Consider the following 22,642-nt stretch of genomic DNA (forward strand, 5'->3'; position numbering starts at 1 on the left):
CTTGTCCTTGGTGCTTTTGGGCTCCTACCAAAGAAGCTTTTGCCTAGCTCAAGATCATGAAACTTAACTCTTGTTTTCAGTTTTATAGTTTTAGTTTGTGCATTTAGGTCTATGATCTTCCTTATGGGAGGAGAAAAGAATGGATGTGAAATTAGGACCTGGTGTTTGGGAGTTTAACATGCTCAGCCTTTTCCCTTGGATAGCATTAGTGAACCTGCAGTGACACACCAGGACATAGCCCTTTGCCCCATCAATGAGGTCCATGTCTGGGGAAAAGGATGTGTTGGGGTTCTCTAGCAGACTCTCCTCCAGCATCATCTCATTTCTCCCAGTCTTTTTTTTTTTCCTCCCAGTCTCTTTACAGCTCACTAGCACTCCAAACATTTGTTCAAATTAACAAAAATTTTTAAGATTTTATTTATTCATCAAAAAGAGAGAGAGAAAAGAGCAGAGGCAGAAGCAGACTCCCTGAGAAGCAGGGAGCCTGATGCGGAACTCAATCCCAGGACCCCAGGATCACAACCTGAGCCAAAGGCAGACTTAATGGACTGAGACACTCAGGCACCCAAATTCACAGTTTCTAACCACTTTAATGGTAATCAGGGTAGGAGCTACTTTCCATGGTTTCAAATAAAGAGGCCAACTCCAGGCCAAAGGCATGTGTTGTTTGACCTGGAAAGCATTTAATGTGAAGTCAGATTAGTTGCAAGTGCTTAAAAATGGAAATTTCAAATAATCTCGATTTCCAACTTCTCTTGAAAAACTGGAAAATCTGGCTATTCTGGGCTCATAATGTCACAAAGTAAAAATAGGCTGGAAATAAGCAATGGTTGGCCCCTTTACACAGGGCGTCCAGTTGGCCAGAGTACAAATTCCCTCAACTCCCTAGAAAATTCCTGGTTCATTATTACTGCGTTTTCTTAGCAATGATTTATGGGGTCCTCTCTACCATACTGTGCACGTTTAGCCCCTCATCTTACACAGTCTATTTCCATTGTCCAATCTTGGGTTATCACCTTTTGAAAATTGAAGAAAATTTCCTCCCACCCTGAGTCCTGGATACATATAATCCTGGGGGTTTCTGGTTGAACTCTGCATGTAGAGTTCTCCTGGGGTGCTAGAAATTGTTCTGTACCTTGTTGTGAATGGTAGTCACATAAATATGTGAATACATAAAAATTCATCAAGCTATACATTTAAGATTTGGGCACTTTTCTGTGTATTATACCTCAATAAAAAATAGAATGGGTGGGCAGTCTCCTGCCAGACATTATATGTCTATCTACACCGCCTGTGACTGCAGTGGTCATCTATCTTGTGACCATGGCACCCAAATCGAACAATTTGCTGAAAACGGCAGAGCAGAGGAAGACTTCTATGATGTCACCAAGAGTGCCAAACTAACGTTGGAGCTGCTCTTCATGTGAGCCTACTGTTGGAATAATTTTTGTCATACACTATGTGAGCTTTCAGCCATCCCAGTGTGCAATCAAACAAAAAGCTTCTTGATGGTAGAGACAGCCCACAAAGTGCATTTAACAGGACTGAAGTACACATGGACATAGTTTAATCACTTCCTTGAACAAGAATTTTACCAAAATTAGTAAGAAGTTGGACATAAAAGAAATACAGTTAAACATATGTAAAGCATTCAGTTACTGAAAAACTCAAAAATTTAAGTCGGACAACTTTACTGCAAAGGATTAAATTCATTGGCCACTGAAAAAAGAAAGAACCATTCCAGGTAACAGAATTGAAATTCTTTATTGATAAACATTTTACCAGAATTAGAAATGTCAGTAGAAAAATAAAATTTAAATAATTTCCATCGTACAAAGATTTGATCATTTTGACTGTGGCAGTTAGTGAAATAATCTCATACAAAAGTTAAGCTGATTTTCATCACAACCAGCCTAACAGTGCACAAAACAGAAACACACGGTCACAAAACTTTCTGCGTTTGTGTGGATAGCTGATGGCACCAAGGCTTCACATTCCAGGAAATGGTGTCTTAGGCAAGCTTGGTATGCACTGCAGTTGTATTAAGAATTTAATTCAAACCAGAGCAGTCAGAAAGGACACTGAAATCAGAAGCTAACATATAATTTAAGATTTAAAAAAACATAAGGAATGGTTTAGTTATTTGCATCAACTTCTCCCTGGTTTAAACATTTCCTAAGAAGCAATGTTTTGCTGCAAAATTAAAAAATGAGTTAAGAGCACAAAGAGACATTCTTTTCTTGGAATATTTATTACACATTTGTATATGGACTTGTCTTCATGAAATGCCTTCATCCCAAACCCCCATATTAAAGACTGCAACTTTAATGGTTGAGAGCTGCCTCCTTCTCTCCTGCATAAAAAACATTAAAAAAAAAAAAAAAAAAAAAAAAGGAAAAGTAGATGTCCAGCTGGGAACGGGTGGTTGCACAGAAAGCCAGTTGTTGGCAAAAATTCTTAAAAATTATATATGGTAAAGTAAAATGTTCAACACAAATGCAAATATTTTTCCACTTAAGTGACCACCCACAAATAATTGTGTATTTAATAAAAAAAAAAAAAAAAGCCCAAAGAAAACTAGAGATTCTTTATATCATTCAAATAGTTTCTCCTTAAAAACATTTCAAGCTATAAAGCTCAATGCATATGAAGGTCTATATAAATTTATTCACAGGAGGATGTTAATATATTGGAGTGGATGAAATCCTCAATAATTTGAAGATACATCTTATATTTGAAGTTTTTAAAAAATGGATAACCATAGTACAGCAAAGAAACAGATGGAAACAAAAACATCTTTCAAAATGCATTAATTTTTGTGTCTTAGCTCTAATAACCAAATATTTAAATCATCAATCAATACGTTCAAAAATTAGTATTCAGGGGGAGAGGCCTAACAACCATAGGTCTATATGTTCAATTCGAAAAATTCTATCCAAAAGAATGTTTTAGGTGAGAATTCTAATAAGAGGCATACTTCAAGGGAGATGATTGTAATCATTTGCTATAACAAAAGATAAGAATGTCTCAAATGTATTAAAGTGAAGAGCTACTTTGCAAAATCACAGCTCCTTGAACTGAAAAATGGTGAGTCTTATTTAGAGACTTAGGGGCTCCTAGCTGGCTCAGCCAGTGGAGTATCCGACGCTTGATCTTAGAATCGTGAGTTCAAGCCCCACACTGGTCACAGAGAGAACTTAAAACTAAAATCTTGGGGCATCTGGGTGGCTCAGTTGGTTAAGTGTCTGCCTTTGGCTCAGGTTCCTGATCTCAGGGTCCTGGGATTCAGCCCCATGTCTCTGCCGCTCCTCCCTCTGCCCCTCCCCTTATGTATGTGCATGCGCTCTCTTTCAAATAAATAAAGATCTTATAAAATAAAAACTTTAAGAAAAAGACTTAAAGTTTGCTTGAAAGATTTTGAGCACTGAAGAGCATTCCTTGTTGGGGAATTTATAAAAACATTTGCTGGCATTCCAAGCCTACTTATAACTTTCCACCTGGTCTGAGCATATGTCACTATAATTTTGCTAAGTAGTCTAATGGCTTCTTAGTTAAAGAGAAAGTGTCCAATTAATTTTCTGTGATCTCTTTCCCTTTTGACTTTCCCTGGTTAGTTGGTCCTTCTGGCTATTTTTAATCAGAAGCCGGAGCACATGTTGCTTTAAATGGAACGGATGTGTTTGTGTGTACATGACCTGTGGGCTGTTAGCCTCACTGTTACAATGAAAACTTTTCTTTAAAAACATCAGATTTAATGATCAGAAACTATTCTGAACCAGAGAACAAGGACTGTATTCCATTTAACACAGTTGAGGTGGTAAGGATCAAGGTAGACAATTTTTGCAATCATTTCTCTTTTGAAGGTCACAGTTTTCAGGCCTTTTAATGAAAAAGAAAGTTAGGCAGTAGAAGAAAAATTAAGATAGCTAAAATTGGGTTTAAGAAACTTGATGTTTAATTCTCTGTAAGGATATACATTCTCTTAAAGGGAAATATAAATGTGGAAGCATATCTGAAAATTAAACTTTAGGCACTTTCTGGGAGTGACACCAATACTGTAAAAGTGGTAATCACAGTAAGACCAGGAAATTAATAACCACTAAGTCTAGTTTAAGCTGCATTTCTACAATTTCAACCAAAGTCACTAAGAAAAACTATAGCAGAATGTTTAAAAAAAATTTTTTTTGGTACCTCAATGTCCAAAGAGCATTCTAGCCAACCTGGCTTAAAATTTTGAACTCAAGTTATTTAATAGGGTATGTTCTCAATTCAACTAAACAAAGTCAATAGAATGAAAGTGATGAGAAAAGGGATACAGGTATTCTGGGGGGGAAAGTCTCAATTAGCTAGCTTATTCTGATAAAATATACAAAACAACAAATTCACATCTCTTAAAATATATTAAGTAATCAGAGGTCAAGATAGTTATCCATAAAATGTCACATCATCTTTTTCTTTCAACAGTGCAAATGAAGCCACTACTTGTGTTGTAGGATTTTTTTTCCTATTACATTTTACCAAATTTGTTCTCAAAGCTCTACTCAACCAAAACCTACTTGGCACTTAATGTCATTCAGATGTAGTGAAAAAAGAGCCTGCCAAAGATTAATCAGGTTAGATTTTAGTACAGTATAGTACAGTATACTCTGCTCAGAAAGAAACCAGTATTTTTCATAGCTTCTCTGAAATATGCAACACTACATTTTCTCACAGAATATTGTAAATTGCAGTGTGAAAGATGTCAATCCAGAAACACTGTTGACCTAGCATGGGTAAAGGTGCACCTGTAAAACTGCTTAAATTAAACTTTAAAAAAGGACAAAAAAAGCGCTAAGAAACTCAATTTGTTTTGGTTGAGAACAATTGGAGTCCAGAAAGATCTTCAATTCCTGGAGCTTCAAACTGAAGAAAGAGCTTCAAACTGAGATGTCATTTTTCACATACTTCTTCATCCAAGTTTCTTCCATTTGAAGAATTAAGAAAACACTACATTCCATAATGTATTCTTTTTGAGGATTCCGTAAAACTTAGGTTCAGTATCATGACATAAGGCTATCCACTATAGAGTAGCTAAAACCCGTAAAAAGGAGACCACCACTACACAAAACGTCTGTCCAGTGCCCAAGGTGAGGGCTTCAAATGGTATCATTTCCTTTCCTGCTGCTCGGTACACTCCAGCAATTGCAGCACCTGTTCAAAAATTCAAGAGGTGTTAAAAAAAAAAATCAAGGTTAATATAATCAGGAAAATATAGCACTTAAAATCCTATTGTACGTAGAATGTTCTGGATTGTTTTACATTAAAATTTAAATATTGTAGAAATGTTTTCTTTTCCTTATACTTTTTTTGCTGCCTACTCTAGGGTTTTAAGTATTCCCCATACAATTTGCAAATCTCTTAGTGCTTTTAGATGTTGAAAAGTGAGTTCTTAAAACTAAGACTCCTAGATTCACTGAATAAAATAATCTGGAAGTCATAACCAAAAGCACAAAGATATAGCAATTTCCACACGACCCAATTACAAATTCAGAAATATCTCTTCTTTGCCATGCTTAGCATTTAACAGGTACCTAAAAAAAATCCCGGTAATGAATGCCAACAAAGCTTCTATGTGAGACTAAGCAAGAAATATTTCAGAAGCCACAGGGAATCCTCAATCCACCCTCTACTGTACTCAGAATTTCCCTCTCAAAGTGGATAGAGGAGGGAGCAGAGGATGAGAAAAGGAGAGGATGGCTCTACACTTGTGAAGTTGTTATTAATGGTATGAGGGGAGAGTTCCTAAGGGGATCCTTTCTGTTCCAGATATCATTGTTTTTATTATGTTAGTCACCACAACTTCCAAGAAACTGAATAAACCAAACACAAACATCTTAATCTCCCTAGAAACCCATCTGAATTGCTATAGGGACTCAGCATTGTACCGAGAAAGCCAAGAATTCATTAGCTGGACAAAAAATAGACCCAAAGTTCCCAAAGGATCCTCCTCTCAAAAATTGTTCCAAACAGATGCTCTTTGGTCAGTGTGTTCATTCACGCTAATATTTATTTACCTCTACGTCTGATAAGGGATGATCCCTATTCTCATCAATGTTCAGAACCAAGCCGAGACTCAGAAAGTATAAGCATGAACCAAACTTTGAATAATACAATATATAGCATCTCAAATCAAACGTCTACACATTTTATACCTGGGATATGAAAGCATATTAACACATTTGAAGAAAGAGAGCAAATTAACCATTATCTGTATCGTTGCCTGGAACACCTGTGACTTTGAACAGTCAGTCTCCAGTGGCTAGGCATATACATCTGCAACAAACCCATTTCAACAGACCCTTCGTAGTTCAGCTCCAAAGAGAGTGGGCTAGGTAGAAAGAAGTGTGAGAAATTTGAAGTAGGCCCTAAAGTGGGGTCTGGATGATGAGGTAGGGAAGAAAGGGAAAAGCTGGCCATGGGGAGCAGCAAAACGGGAAAGAGACTCTATTCATACTGGAGTCTTAAAAATAGAACGGACAGGCTTAGTGCACAGTTTCTAAGTGTTCGGTATTATATTAAGTTCTTTAAACATTTCCTTTTATCATCACACAGCATCCGAGGTGGATGGTATTATTCTTATTTTACTGATGAGAAATCTGAGACAGGCCCTAGGAGCCAGGAGTCCAACAAGGAAACTGGAGCAGGTCTCTCAAGAGCAGCAGCAGGTGATATAGTTAAAAATACTATATATAGCCAGTTATGGAAACCTTAATGCAGACCGGAGAAAACTGGCCTCTTCCTCTTTTTACCACAAACTTTTCATCACCTACAGAACACATAGAAATGAGGCCACTTTATCCCCCCAAAAAACTCAAGTCAAAGAAAAGACAGAGGGACAGTTCTGTAGAACTCAAGACTTAAATTCATACATTACAAATTAGGAGGAACATTATGTTTCTATTTTTTAAGCATATATTTGTTTACATACATACCAAGAAAAACGTCTGAAAGCATATACCAAAATGCAAATTGTGGCTTTCACTAAGGGATGTGATAATGGAGTGTTTTTAGTTTTGCTTCCTTAAAATTTTTAAATTATATATGATATTTATACTTAATTGAGCTTAAAAATGATTTAAACTTATTCTCATCTTTGTGACATGACTAAAAGTCAAATGATTTTTTAAAAAAAGAAGTAAAAATAATGTATTTGTTATATCAATTTTTATTCAGAAAGTTCTGAGAGGGGTTTTGGAAAAACACTAGAAGACAAATCAGGTACTTGTCTAAACAAGAATTCTTGTCATTGGAATTAGTCTTCCATCCCTCAAGTGACCACTTGAATGAGAAGAAACTCATCAAAAATCTTGGCATGCCACCAGTTAATTGATAGATAGCGGACAAGAAAGAAGCAGTAGCTTCCAAAAACATAAACAGCTTCTCTTACTAGTAACCTATCTCACAAAACCTCATCTGGCTTACATGAAAGATACGAGACAATATAACTTAGGAAATCAAAGATGTTAGCCAAATAATGGGCAGAGGTGGGATTAAAGGTAAGAAAAAAAACAAGACACTAAAAAAAGGGCCCGTGGTTAAAAGCCACTTTTTTTTTTTTCATTTTACTGAGACATGTTTCTAAAATGGATCCAGAAATTAAGTAACTAGTCATATGAAACGTTTTGACTGGTATTTTAATGTCTAACATACTTGTCAAGATTCCAGCAGTAATTGGTCCCACGATGCCCATCAACAGGATGCTTACAGACATGAACCTACCATATTTGTGATGTCTGAGGGTGAAGAGGGCCAGTAATCCAGCAGGGACATGGAAGAAGAGAGAGGACACCAGTGCCCACAGGAACACACCATACCACATCTCTACAAGGGAAAGCAAAGAAAGGTTGTAAGCCACCGACCTTCCTAGCACACTGATTACCAGGGGCTAGTCATCATACCCGCTTATTTCATTTTCAAAGCCATCCAGGTGCAGTGTAGGTTCATCAGTCAAACATTCAAATATTGATGGTTCCAGAGGGATCAGCAAACTACGGCTCACACGCCACCAGCTTGTTTTGTGCATAAATTCTTACTGTAACACAGTTGTGCCCATTCATTTAAGTCTTGCCTATGGCCACTTTCAAGCTACAAGAGCAGAGCTGAAACAGAGCCCGAAATATTTAGTATATGGCCGTTTCCAGAGTAAGTGGGTCAACCTCTAAAGTGGCTAATCATTTTAGTCTTTTAAAATGAAAAATGTATACGATTTTACTCATTCAACAATCATTTTCAAGACAAAGCAGTAACTATCAGTCCACTGCCTCTTAGAATAGCAAAGTTCCTTAAGATATGAAATAAACACCAGAAAATAGGAGTGTCTGGCTTAGAGACAAATGGCATATAGTGATGGAGGAGCCAGTTCCTATGGGGAATGTCTAATTAACTTTTAAGATGACTGCAATTCAGGCAATGTTAAAATATTTGATAACCAATGTGTGAGTCCCCTCGGAAAACAGAAAAAAGGAGGAGATAACAACCATCCTGCCGTCATAACTTTGCAATCTGGAAAACAGCACACATAGCAATTTCCCCCACTGAGCCCAGGCAAAGCTTTAGAATTCTCAAAATAGCCCTTTGGTGCCCACATGGATACAATGAAGGTGCCACGTCAGATAAAATCTGTTATCCATCCTTGCTTTGGAAGCAGGTAAGTAACAGGCAATTTCATAGATCAGTAAACAGCCTAACTCAGCACTACGGTCATCCAGACCAGTTAACCCTTTATGGGGGGGGTGCAGTCCCGCGCATTGCGGGATATGGAGCAGCACCCCTGGCCTCTACCCTCTGCTATATGTCAGTAGCACCCTCTCCCCAGTTGCAACAATCAAATATATTTCCAGACTTTGCCAAATGTCCTGGGGTGGGGATGGGGGTCAAAAATCACCCCGATTAAAAACCACTGGTCTGACTGAACCAGAGGGTCTATAAAATTAAAAGCAGTTAAAACAAAGATGGGGGTGCCTGACTGGTTCAGTCAGTAGAGCATATGACTTTTGATCTCAGAATTGTGAGTTCAAGACCCACATTAGGCATGGAGCCTACTTTATTTTTTTTTTTACGATTTTATTTATTTATTCATGAAAGACATGGAGGAGAGAGGGAGGCAGAGACACAGGCAGAAGGAGAAGCAGGCTCCATGAAGGGAGCCCGATGCGGGACTCGATCCCAGGACTCTGGGATCACACCCTGGGCTGAAGGTAGGCTAAACCACTGAGCCACCCAGGGATTCCCATGGAGCCTACTTTAAAAAAAAAGCTACAGAGACAGATGAGGTCATGTTATAGTGGGTTTTGAAGGCCAGACTAAAGACTTCAATGTGAGAGCCCTAGAAGCACCATTAAAGGTTCTAAGCAGTAAAGAGTCATCAGGACATTATGTCAAAGGCCCCACCTTACAGAATACAGACCAGAAAACCTTACTGAAGGGTAATTTAGGAGTGTACATCCAAAAAATTCCAGTGTGCATGCCCTTTGCCACAGTGACTTTACTTCCAGGAATACCACCTGTAGGGATACACCTGCAGGTGAGGGCAGAGGTACGAGGTGTTCCAAGCAGCACGATCTCTCATGGCAAAGGCTAGACATCAACTGCTTGCACGTCAATGTAGGACCTGTCAAATACATTTTGGTGCACCCACATAATGTAACACTACACAATCACATGAAAATATGGGATAGATATTTATATACTGAAGGGATAAGATGCCCAAGACACAGTGGGAAGTAAAAAAAAAAAAAAAAAAGCAAGCTGCAGAATAGTATATAGAAAAAGATCCTGTTTTTGTAAAAACAAAACAAAAGAAACAAACAAACATGTGTCTGTAAATAATTCTATGTACTCCAGAGAAGAGTCTGGACATAGGTGCATTTAATAAATATTTACACATGAGCAGGCCCTCTTCTAAGTGCTTTACAAATCTTAACACAAGCAATCCTGTCACAAATTTATGAGGCACAGATCCCGAATATCCCTGGTTCCTAGATGAGGAAACAGAGGCAGAGGGGGGAAAGGAACTTCCTGGAGTCTATATACTGCTGGTGAGCCCACACTGCCAGCAGGAGGCAGAGCCCTGTTGGAGTCTAGTTGGAGCCCGGTTGGAGCCTGACACCCGAGGCCATGCTCTCATTCTCTATGCTGTCTCGTACTGTACAGCAAGCAACAGAAAAGTGTTATTTCTGGGGAGTGGGATAGGTTGGGGGAGTACTGATAACCTTTCTTTTACTTTGACTGTTTTTTCTCTTTTTTAATTGTGAGAAGTCCAATGCAGGGCTTGAACTCATGGCCCTGCAATCAAGACCTGAGCCAAGATCAAGTGCGGACTGCTTAACTGACTGAGCCACCCAGGAGCCCCTACTTTCATTTTTTAAAAAAAGCTTTTCTAGCTGCTTATTGGCTTTTACAAAATTACTATAAAAAACACTAGAAAAAGAAAAAAAGAGCCTTTGTTTCTAAAAGAGCAGTTCAGGAAGGCTGATCTGATCAGAATGAACAATTACAGAGACAATCAGGAGCACCACTGGGCCTGGGGATGGTGAAGAGCAGGAAGGGGAGGATCACAGGCTTTTCTCAAAGTTGTATCTGAAGCTGTACTCGAAGCAGTTGTAAGGATTACTGCTGTGCATGCTTTCTTTCCAGATTATTTCTGAATTGTTGGGGGTGGGAGATTAAGAGTGGAGGCCAAATCCCTTCAAGCCACCACTGACAGCATTGTCATTGATGACTGTTTGAATTCTCAGTGTTCATTCTGACTCACAAAGTTTCAATTAATACCATATTCTGCGGCACCTGGGGGGCTCAGTGGTTGTTGAACCCTTCAGCTCAGGGCATGATCCCAGGGTCCTGGGATAGAGCCCCACATCAGGCTCGTTGCAGGGAGCCTGCTTCTCCCTCTGCCTGTGTCTCTGCCCTTCTCTGTTTCTTATGAATAAATAAATAAACCTTAAAAAAAAAAAACATATTCTACACATACCTAAATTAGGACACCTTGTCCAAGTTTGGATGAAAGGCTCCAAGTGAAAGTATCAGGCATGCCCCATCTAGGGCTCAAGGCTTATTAAAAATAACAAATGGGGATCCCTGGGTGGCGCAGCGGTTTGGCACCTGCCTTTGGCCCAGGGCGCGATCCTGGAGACCCGGGATCGAGTCCCACGTCGGGCTCCCGGTGCATGGAGCCTGCTTCTCCCTCTGCCTGTGTCTCTGCCTCCCTCTCTCTCTCTCTGTGTGACTATCATAAATAACTAAAAATAAATAAATAAATAAAAAATAACAAACGGGGCAGCCCAAATGGCTCAGTGGTTTAGTGCCACCTTCAGCCCAGGGTGTGATCCTGGAGACCCGGGATCGAGTTCCACGCCAGGCTCCCTGCATGGAGCCTGCTTCTCCCTCTGCCTGTGTCTGTTCCTCTCTCTCTTGCTCTGTGTGTCTCTCATGAATAAATAAATAAAATCTTTTTTAAAAATTTTTAAATAAAAAATAAAAATAAATAAAAATAACAAACGACTATGGGCACTTGGGTGGCTCAGTCGGTTAAGCATCTGCCTTCAGCTCAGGTCACGATCTCAGGGTCCTGGGATCAAACCCCATGTAGGGCTCTCTGCTCAGCTCAGCAGGGAGCCTGTTTGTCCCTCTCTTTCTGCCCCTTTCACCCTGCTCTCTCAAATAAATACATAAAATCTTTAAAAAAAAATGAGGGTGTTTTGGCACTCTGGTAAAAAGCTCTTAGCTAGCTATAAAAAGTTTCAAACCATTTGTGAAACTTTTTTTTTTTTTTTGCTGAACAAGATAGATTTTCAGAATAATTTAATAATACTGTTGAAACTGGTTCTTTTTGATGGTTTGGGAAATTCTGCTAAACCAAGTTAGATGATGCAACATGGAGCATAGAGTGATTCAAATAGGTAAGGTCCCAAGCTTAAAAATTAAATATGCATAATGTAAGAAACTAATACGTTTAAAAAATATATATACATATACTAATTAACTACTGTCCCTCTGCCAAAGAAAAAAAGACACCTTTCCAGTCAATAGTGTTGATCAGAAATTGTAGGCAGGGTTCTCAATTCTCAGGGTTTGAGCCCCGTTCTCCTTGGAAACAGACCTATACTAATGCAGCTTCCGTTCCTGTCTCAGGCCAGAGCTCCTCTCACTTCCACAACTTAGGAGACTCACCCTCTCTTCTTGGCAGCAGCTCGCAGAGGTTGCACTGTCTAGCATCCAGATACTGTCCCTCCAATAAATGTGCACCCGCCAGAGCTTTTGTACTCACAGATCCCTCCTGGCTGGGCAGCCAATGTGCACTCTGGCTCAGTGAGCTGTCTGGTCTTCCCAGCCTAACCGTCCCCCCCACTGCCCCACACTCCCCCACCCCATCACCACCTACTGCCAGCTTGACCCCAGGCCATGAACAGCACCATGCCGTACCCTTCCAGAGCAGTAACCCCATCTTCAATCCCACAGCCCTTACTAGCTACTCAGATCACTCACAGACTCACCTCCATTCCACCACCTAGTCTGCTAAACCTTATGGTGGCACCAGGAACACCACTGTTCCAGGGTGGACAGAGGGATGCAAATCTGCCTCTGAGCACTCAGAGCAGTTGCCGTACTGGTTGCTGGCTGCCACAACTGACTTGAGACCCCACCAGTGACCTGACTCCATTCTCAGGTCCTGCTGGAGGTCCCCAAGTTTTAGAGGTAAGAACTGCTTTCCGTAGCAACTCAAGGCACTGCTAGAGACTGGCTTCACACTGGATGCCATTGAGCCATTAGGACAGTGAACTGGGAGGGGAGGCCTAGACCCACTAAGACACACCAACTCACAACTTCCATAAAAGTGGGTCCGATATGGGCAGCCTGGGTGGCTCAGTGGTTGCTGCCTTCAGCCCAGGGTGTGATCCTGGAGACCCGGGATACAGTCCCAGATGGGACTCCCTGCATGGAGCCTGCTTCTCCCTCTGCCTGTGTCTCTGCCTCTCTCTCTCTCTGTCTGTCATCTCTCATGAATAAATAAATAAAATCTTAAAAAAAAAAAAAAGTGGGTCCAATAGGATAAGGCCTTATAAGAAGAGAAAGAGATCTCTCTCTCTCTCTCTTCCCTGTCGTCTCCCTCTCTCTCTCCCTGCCATGCGAGGACATAGCGAGATAGAGGGCACTCAATACAACATGGCCATGCTGGCACCCTGATCTTGGACTTCCAGGATCCAGAACTGAGATAATAAGTTTCTGTTATTTAAACCACTCAACATAGGGCATTTTGTTACAGCAGCCTAAGCAGACTAAGACACCAACACTCACTTATTTCCAATCTCCCTGGAGAACAGCATCTGCCCAAGGAGGATTGCTAGGCCACCATCTACATCTCCAGTTTCCTATAAGCTGAAAGGCCTATTTGTAAACAAGGATGAGCATGGCAGGTCAGCACTTCCCTGAGTTTCTGAGAAGGGGACACACACTGCACCCTCCTACAACCTTGAACTGCATCCATTAGCTACCTCAGTGCCTACACATTTTATATAGCGTCACTTAAGTCACATTAAATAGAAAAAAAAGGCTTTATTATGTTAGATGAGTAGTATAGTTTATAAAACACTTTTCAGATAGATGAGATTATTACGGGACTCTTAATAGCAAAGGCAAACCTCGATCAATAAAACACTTAAAAGAAAACTAAGTGATTTTCCTTTAACCTACTGTACCTTAATTTGCTATTTAATAGCTATTTATTGATCAACATATAGTACTTTTCATTTCTCTGGTTCAACACGCTGTCAAAAATCTGTGTCTACATATCTTACGGCGTTTCTTTGTTCACTATTTCAAATCAAGTGCATTATCTTCAGCTTTGCCTCCTCTGACAGTTAAAGTCACATCACTTCCCCCTTTATGTTGAAGTATAAAGCAGATAAGTTATCTGTAACAAAAAAATTATAAGGGGACACCTGGGTGGCTCAGTGGTTGAGCAGCTCAGGTCATGAACCTGGGGTCCTGGGATTGAGTCCTGCATCAGGCTCCCCATAGGGAGCCTCCTTCTCCCTCTGCCTATGTCTCTGCCTCTGTGTGTCTCCCATGAATAAAGAAATAAAATCTTTAAAAAAATTTATAAGGGGAAATCAGATTAAGCACTAGTGACAGAATGGGCTCCAAAGATGTCCACACTCATCCCCAGAGCCTGTGCATAGGTGGCAAAGGCAGTTTGCGAGTGTGATTACATTAGGGGTCCTGGAACAAGTGAGTGGCCTTGCTTCTCTGGGTAGGGCTAATGTAATGACAAGGATGCTTGCAGGAGGGAGGCAGAAGGGTCAGAGAGATTTGAAGATGCTCTGCTGCTGGCTTTAAAGACAAGGGGAGGGGCCGTGAGCCAAGGAGTATAGGCAACTTCCCACAGCTAGACAAGGGATGGAAACCAATTCTTCCAAGAGCCTTCAGAAGGAAAGCAGAACTGCTGACCCATTTGGGATTTCTGACCTCCAGGACTCTAAGATGATAAATCTGTGTTGTTTTCAGCCACTGAATTGTGGTAAGATGTTACAGGAGCAACAGCAAACTAATACAAGCACTAAGAGTCAATTCATTTGACAATCAAGTATTTACTGAGCCCACGCATAGGATTCAGGCCCATCAATGAAATAAGACAAGACACAAGATGTGCCCACAAGGGGCTTATTATCTTTAAGAATCTGTTTTTCAGGAAGACATTTCAGTTAGATAAGCTACATAGGTTGCAGATTCTTCTAGGTGAGTTCTGTATTCTCAAAGGGGGTTAGCAATGGCTGGCTCCCCAGACCCTCTTACTTCCACAGCAGAGTCATCCAATTTCCAAGCAAGGCCTCAAGACCAACCTGGCCCCGATTAATAGCAGTGGAAGAAGCCTAAGCCAAGTGGGCAGGGTGAGGCTCAGCACTCAGCTATCCTTTTAGCTGGTCCCACTCTATTTTATGCTCCAGGTCAAACAACCATACGAACACAGTCAGCTCCTCTGAAGCCAGGGTTCTAAGTAGACCACATCAGTCCTCCCAGGAACTATAGTCCTACCTGGTCCTCAACTCAATGCTGAACTGCCTTGATACTAACTGCCCACCAGCCTACATCTCTCCACGCCACTCACTGTGAGACCCCTCCCTTACTGAACCCCCTACCTACCAGGGGGTCCATCTGTTCTCTTGCAAAATAATAAGAAATATATATATAGTTTTCTGCCCTAGTTCCTGACACAGGAACCTAAAACCCTTAAAATAGTGGTGCTGGGGGGCACCTGGGCAGTTCAGCCAGTTAAACATTAGGTCATGATCTCAGGTTTGTGAGACTGAGCCCCATGTTAGGCCCCACGCTCAGGAGGATTCTGTTTGAGCCCCATTCTTCCTCTGCCCTTCCCCCCACACGCACACATGCTCTTTCTCTCTAAAATAAATCTTTAAAAAAAAAAAAATGTAGCACTAGAAAAATCTTTTGTTCTAATGTTTAGTCTTTGACCACGGTTTCTGTTACAGAACTCCTAAAATCCCTTGGAATTTCCAGACACTTCTTTTGTTCTCAGGACAGAACTCTTCGTGGGCTGCAAGGTGGTCACCAGAAAAAAATAGGTATTATAAGCATGGAAATTTCAGGCCCACCCTCCATTCTCTAAAAAGGGGAGAAGGGCTGGAAGCAGATTTAAGAATCAATCCTGGGTACACGATGAAGCCTCCATAAAATCCCAAAAGCACGGGATTCAGAGAACTTCCAGGTTCAGTGAATACACCTATGTGCAGGAGGGTGGCAGTCTCCCAACTGCACAGGGACAGAAGGTCCTTTGTTCAGAATCCCCTATGAACCTCACCCTACATATCTCTTTATCTGATGTTCATTTATATCCTTTAATATCCTGTGTCCTAAACTGGTGATCTAGCAGCTTTCCTGAATTGTGCGAGCTGCTCTAGAACTTAACCACGGAAGGGGGTCATAGCAATCTCCGGCTGAGAGCCAGCTGGTCAGAAGCACACAGGACAATCTGGATTTTTGGCTGGCATGTGAAGTGGGGAAATTGAGCCCTTAACCTGTGGGATCTGGTGCTAACTCCAGGGAGACAGCATACAAACTAAACTGAGCTGCAGGACACCCAACTAGTGTCACAGAACTGCTCGATGTGCAGAAAACCCATATAACTGCTGTCAGAATACTGGGAATGCGAGAATAGTGTGAGAATAAAAGAAAGCAGTGAGTTTTTCCTAGAGACCCTTCCACTCCTAACAGTGATGACCTACCCACTGTGGGTTGCCACCTCTTTCCTGACACTACTGAGGGACTGCCTGCTCATCCCTGGTCGTGCCCATCTTGCCTGCCTCACCCCAGGGGTCTCTTGGTCCTAGCTTGGCTAGATCTTGTCTGCCCTGATCTGGCCTTCCAACTATTCTCCACACAAAGCCAGAAAGTCAGTGCTAATGAGGATGAAGTTGATAAAGTATTCTAAAGTTGCTTGTGGTGATGGTTGCAAACTCCGTTGATGCTAAAAATTGCTGAATTGTACACTTAAAAGAAAAAGTCCATCAGAGCATCCCTCCTCTGCTCAAAGCCCTACTACCCTTCGGAATCTGACCTCACCTCCGCCTTCCCACTCTGCCCACACTGTTCCATTCTCCTCAACAGCCTTCTTTATGTTTCCTAAACAAGCTCCTATTCCAGGGCTCTGAACCTACTGCGCCTTTGCTCAGAATGCTCTTCTCCCAATAGCTGTGTGTCTTGTCCCCCTTGTACTTCAGATTTCAGCTCCAATGGCATCATCATAGTGTCCCTGTGACCTTAAGACAGCATTCCACCCCTGACACACAAGACCCACCACTCATTGGCCCAACCGTCTTACACTCACCACTGACTGTTCCTTTCCATTCTTTTAATTTTATTTTCTTTCTATCCCCGTCAGAATGAAAGCTCCTTTGTTTTGTTCCCTACATTTTTACTTGGTACCTAGAGAAGGCAGGCAACAGACCTGAGTAAATATTAGTTGAGTGAATGAGTAAATAATTGGTCCAATTGTGACCCATTCTTTTTTGTTTTTTAAACTGCTGACCCATTCTTGACTCTAACTTTTTTTTTTTAATATTTTTTATTTATTTATGACAGTCACACAGAGAGAGAGAGAGAGGCAGAGACATAGGCAGAGGGAGAAGCAGGTTCCATGCACCAGGAGCCCGACGTGGGATTCGATCCCGGGTCTCCAGGATCGCGCCCTGGGCCAAAGGCAGGCGCTAAACCGCTGCGCCACCCAGGGATCCCCCATTCTTGACTCTAGCAATGGCACAACCAAAACACAAGTAGGTTTAACCATCACATACTTAATGTTCATATTAACAAAATTCATACCTTCAGAGAGTTAATACCATTCCTGTTAAAAGAAAAGGTCTGCCTTTCTTGGCATTCAGATTTGCCAAAAACTGATGACAACAACAAAAGAAATCTGAACAACTTGGAATAAGGAGGGTTAGGCAGAAATCTAAATGGCTAAATTGCAAGTGCAGGTAAAAAAAAAAAAAAAAAAAAAAATCAATTCAAAGCTTCCTGATAGTGACAAACCAGAGCATTCTAGAGCGGTGATTTTACCATAGTGACTTAGCATAAAGTGCAAATAACCTTTTCTGTGAGGCCAAAATAGGAACTATTCCAGATTCAGGTCAATGAATGGAACTCACTGTAAGCAGGCTTTGATGCCTCTAAAAGGATCACACTCCATGTGCCCAGAACATCTATTAGTCCAGTTGAAGATGAGACACAGCAGGGAGGCTATGTGTTTACCCATCACATTCAGATCAACTTGAGGTCAAGGGCTCTATCTCATGCATGTTTATACCCCCAGCCCAGAGTGTGTACTGGGCCAAATACATACTTCCTGAATGAAAAATTCCTAGTGATCGACACCTCCAAATTATACATCCACTGAAGCACCCATAAAATCATGTACATATGGCAGTTTCTTATTTTCAGAATAATTTCTGAAAGCAAAACAATTCTCATTGTCATAGCTACTATAACATACTGTTAAAACTACTGTCCCAAATCCACTTATCTCTGGCAACAAAAGCCAGACAGACTAAAGAGAATATTCCGTTTCAAAAAAACCTTGCATATGACTTATCACAAAAGGCTTAAGGTACCCTTTCTGTGGAGATCTGATAAACACCACCTTAACCAAACAATTATTAATAGCATTACTGATACTCCCTGATGTTCAATGTTTCCTGATGTAATGCAGTGGGAAATGGGCATCACCTATATAGATAGTATTCTTTTCAGATTGACTTATTTTACAAGGAAAGGGAAAGAGAGAATCTCAAGGAGACTCCTGAGCACGGAGCCAGCAGGAGGCTCCATCTCACAATCCCAGGACCATGCCCTGAGTCAAAATCAACAGTCACCGGCTTAAAAGAATGAGCCACCCAAGTGCCCTTGTATTCTAAACAAAAATGTTTATTTGAATGTAACCATGAAAAAGTAATCAGATAAACTTAGATTATGGGACTGTCTAGGAAATTAACAAAGACTTCAAAAATATCAATCTCAAGAAACAAAGATGGAGTAACTGGTCTAGATTCAAGGAGACTAAAAAAGACAATAATTAAATGCAATGTGTAATAGTTGATTAGATCTGGTTGGTTTTTTTTTTAATAAAAAAGCTAAAAGACATTATTCAGACAATTGGAAAATTTAAATAAGGCCTATACATTAGACAGCATTATTATTATTATTTTTAATTTTAAGTAGGCTCCACAACCAACACGGGGCTTGAACTCACAACCCTAAGAGTCACATGCTCTATGGATTGAGTCAGCCAGGTGCTCCTAGACACCATTATTTTATTAATGTTAAATTTCTTGGGTTTGATATGGATTTTTTCGCTAAGACAGGAAGTGGACTTGTTGTAAAACATGCTTAAGTATTAGGTGTCAGGCACCATCACTTAATAACTTCCTTTCAAATGGCTCTGTAGAAAGCAAAAATGTTTCTTCCTTTGAAATGGCTCTGTAGAAGGTAAAAGTATATACATATACATACACATACGTAATACATGCATATATATGCATAGAGATGCAAAAACAATAAAAATATCAATAATGAGTCTAAGTAAAGAATATAGGTTCTTCATTATACTAGGACTTCACTTTTCCAGTATGTTTGGAAATTTCAAAGTAAGAGTTGGGTGGGAAAATAAGAAAACAAAAACAGGCTAATCTGGTCCAGCAGTACCTCCGGACTGCATGAACATTTCATTTTTTAGACAGTGTCTCCAGAATGCCCTACATTTCTGTTGTCACTGTCAAATGTGATTTTAGGTTTTGAAACAAAGTTACCAGATTATCATTTTAGGTATCGTTCCAAACTAACATCTGCATCTGCCCCAACACGGTTATCATCAGTCGTCCGGGAAAACACTAGGCAGGTAATACACAGTAAGTCCCGGGTGTCCACTCAATGGCGCCTGGCAGTCGCTTCCCAGCGGTGAGAAATCACAGGTGCCTTGTTTAGGACTGCAGTCAGGAATCCAGTCGTCCCTCCTTTGCGGGTCTCAGGCCCAGTTCTCGAATTGTTTACTAAGTCAAGATACCAGTCAGCTTTGCTGGACAACTCACCCTCGCCCTTCCATCGCCACTGTCGTGTCTCCTTGCCTTTAAAGTCCAACATCGAACTGTGCCCTCCCCTCAAAGCCTTTATCAGCCTTCCCAAGTAATTTCTCCTCCTCCTCGCTTTCTGAGCACGCTAGCTTTCCACCTCGTACTACAATCTTGAAAAACCCTTATACCAGGCCCAGCAGAAGCTCCAGTGGGCGTAAGAAGAAGGAAGAGGAATCTGTGTCAAAGATCTCAAACGCACGAGCGGGGGACTCGGCAACAGGTCTCGGAAAGGGATTCCTAGAAAGAGCAGCCGGCGGAGCGGGCGCCTCCGGACGGAGGTGCGAGCGGGCCGCACACAGCCTGCGGGGAGACCACACGCCGAGGGAGAGGGAGGCTGCGCTCGGCCCCTCCGCCCGCCAGACGCTTCGGCGTCCGAGCAGACGGAGCAGCGCGGCCGGCACGCCCCACAGGGGCCCAAACAAGGAGGGGCGACCGCCTCCGGGGCTCCTTCGGGTCCCAGTGTGACCCGGGGGCGTCTGGAACCTCCAAAAGCAACATCAGTCCGGGCGGTGGCCGAGCTCCCTCCGCTGACCGGGCCCTCGCGGCCGCTCGCTCCGCTCGGGCTCCAGCGCCGCGGCGCAGTGACCCGCCCGCGGTGCCGGCGAGGAAGCGACCGCCGAAGGGCCATCGCCGCCGCCTCTCCACAGAGCGAGCGGGAACCCGCTTCCCGGACGGTAGGACCCCCCCGGCGCAGGGCGCCCCCCTCACCCGCCCGCCCCCTGAGGAAGGGGCGCCTCGCGGGCCGGCGGCGGCGCCGAGGCGCGCACTGCGCAAGCGCGGCACGGGGCGGGGCCGGTACCTGGGAAGGAGCAGAGAGAAGTGGAGTTGGGGCACAGGGTCCCGTTGCCCACCCGCGGCACGAGCTTCAGGCTGAGGATCTGCTGCAGGAGCCCGGCCGACCCGCCGCTGCCGCCGCTCGCCTCGTGCTCCATCCCGCCGCCATTCACCGCAGAGAGCCGAGGAGAGCGTCCGAGGTGCTGTCGAGGCTCGCTAGCACTCACGGACTAGAGCGCTCCGCGCCTCCGCCGCCTCAGCGTCACCCTCGAATGGGGCCCTCTTCCTCCTGGCCCAACGGCGCGACCTAGTGAGGGGCCCTCCCTCCAATCACAGGGCGCCGCAGATGGCCGGGGGCGGGGCGAGGGTTGTTCCCGCCCCCGACGTTGCGTGCGGCTCTCCGAGACACGGCACCCGCGGGCTACGCCCCCTACTGGGCAAGTCTCTCCTGTCCATTAGGATGCGCTCTACTCTGCCCTTCTCTGCAGCGCCACCTATAAGAAAGTGGGGGAATTGCATACCGACCCCAGACCTGACACGTAGATTTGAAATGGATCTGGCGATGAGAACCTGGAGAAGGAGGCTGGAAGACAATACAGCAATACCTTCAGTATTTGGAGGGAAAGTGATTTTTTTGAAAGCTTAGCTTACTTTAAATTAAAAAGCATTGCAAAAAAATAAAATAAAATAAAATAAAAAGCATTGCGTGCAAAATTCATAGTATTTTACGTAATATTAATTCAAGAATATTAGCAAGTTGTTTATTAGAGTTCCCTCTTGAAGACTTTGAGAGCTAACGCCGGTGCCTCAACACCGCAACTGCAATTTTGCATTAACCAAGAAACATATCTAAAACAGCAACAGTAGGGGGATCCATGGGTGGCTCAGTGGTTTGGCGCCTGTCTTTGGCGCAGGGCGTGATCCTGGAGACCCGGGATCAAGTACCACGTCGGGCTCCATGCATGGAGCCTGCTTCTCCCTCTGCCTGTGTCTCTGCCTCTCTCTCTGTGTCTCTCATGAATAAATAAATAAAATCTTTAAAAATAAATAAATAAATAAACAAAACAGCAACAATAGGCATATAAAAGCCATGAAATATTTAATAATGCTATCTTTGGTACATTTCCCAGACCACCAGAGTGTGTGAGAAATGGAAGAAACCAATTATTTTAGGATTATATAACAATCAATTGTGTATCACATTAGGAAACATTATTTTGAATTTACAATTCTTTTTTTTAAGATTTTTATTTATTTATTCATGAGAGAGACACAGGCAGAAGGAGAAGCGGGCCCCATGCAGGGAGCCCAACGTGCCAGCCTCAATCCAGGGACCCCAGGATCACGCCCTGGCCTGAAGGCAAGTGCTGAACTGCTGAGCCACCCAGGGATCCCTGAATTTACAATTCTATCCCCAGTCAAATTCTGAATCTAGAGGTTAAAAAAAAGACATTTAAGTGCCTGGGTGGCTGAGTTGGTTAAGCATCTGCTTTGGCTCAGGTGATGGTCCCATTGTCCTGGGATCAAACCCAGCTTCAGCTCCCTGCTCAGTGGGGAGCCTGCTTTTCCCTCTACTGCTTCCCCTGTTTTGTGTTCTCTTTCTGTCAAATAAATAAAATCCTTAAAAAAAAAAAGACTTTTTATACTAGCAGGACTCAGAATATATATATTTTATATACGCTTTCTAAGAAAGCTGAGTATGTCCTCCAATTAAGTTAGAAAGTGATAATCAAGAAAGAGAAAGATGTGCAATACAAGAAATGATGGATTTACTTAGTCTAACTTCTGTGCACAAATTCTAGCAGCCATCTAAGCAGATTAGAACAGAAAGAAGAGTATCCTCAGAAAAAATAGTGGAATTGATTTCAAGCTATGGAAAAAATGGTTAAGCTCAAATTTTTAATGGCAGGGTGAAAAAGGTATCTATTTTTTCTCTTAATGGGAAAAAAAAACTGAAAGGCAATATGAAGTCCAGGAAAAACACAAGACTGCAAGAAAATTATGAAGCAACTAAGTTTTTTTGTTTGCTTGCTTTTTAGAACTCCACAACCTCACTTATTTCACTTATAGTGAGATGCAGAATTATAAAACTTTTAGAAGACAGGGTGCATGGGTGGCTCAGTCTACATTCCCCTCAGGTCATGACCCCAGAATCCCAGCTCTGTGTCCAGCTCCCTGCTCTATAGGGGGTC

The 22,642-nt window shown here is 42.3% G+C and overlaps 1 protein-coding gene across 7 annotated transcripts; it reads right to left on the reverse strand.

The window, feature by feature from the left end:
- Nucleotides 1-1,738: 1,738 nt before the first annotated feature.
- Nucleotides 1,739-20,773, reverse strand: TMEM170A (transmembrane protein 170A). Of its 7 annotated transcripts, none has more exons than XM_077890849.1 (3): nucleotides 20,476-20,773; nucleotides 7,759-7,860; nucleotides 1,739-5,190 (listed from the first exon to the last, which is right to left on the reverse strand). In XM_077890849.1, the coding sequence occupies exons 1-3, from the start codon at nucleotides 20,606-20,608 to the stop codon at nucleotides 5,060-5,062; spliced, it is 366 nt and encodes a 121-aa protein (XP_077746975.1). In that variant the 5' UTR covers nucleotides 20,609-20,773; the 3' UTR covers nucleotides 1,739-5,059. The 7 variants fall into 7 exon arrangements, with proteins under 7 accessions (XP_077746975.1, XP_077746974.1, XP_077746979.1 ...); XM_077890848.1 differs by having other exon boundaries at nucleotides 7,690-7,860; nucleotides 20,476-20,771; XM_077890853.1 differs by lacking the exon at nucleotides 20,476-20,773 and adding an exon at nucleotides 19,635-20,298.
- Nucleotides 20,774-22,642: the final 1,869 nt, after the last annotated feature.

Source organism: Canis aureus, chromosome 3 (genome assembly GCF_053574225.1).
Source record: "Canis aureus isolate CA01 chromosome 3, VMU_Caureus_v.1.0, whole genome shotgun sequence".
In the NCBI taxonomy this organism is placed as follows: domain Eukaryota; kingdom Metazoa; phylum Chordata; class Mammalia; order Carnivora; family Canidae; genus Canis; species Canis aureus.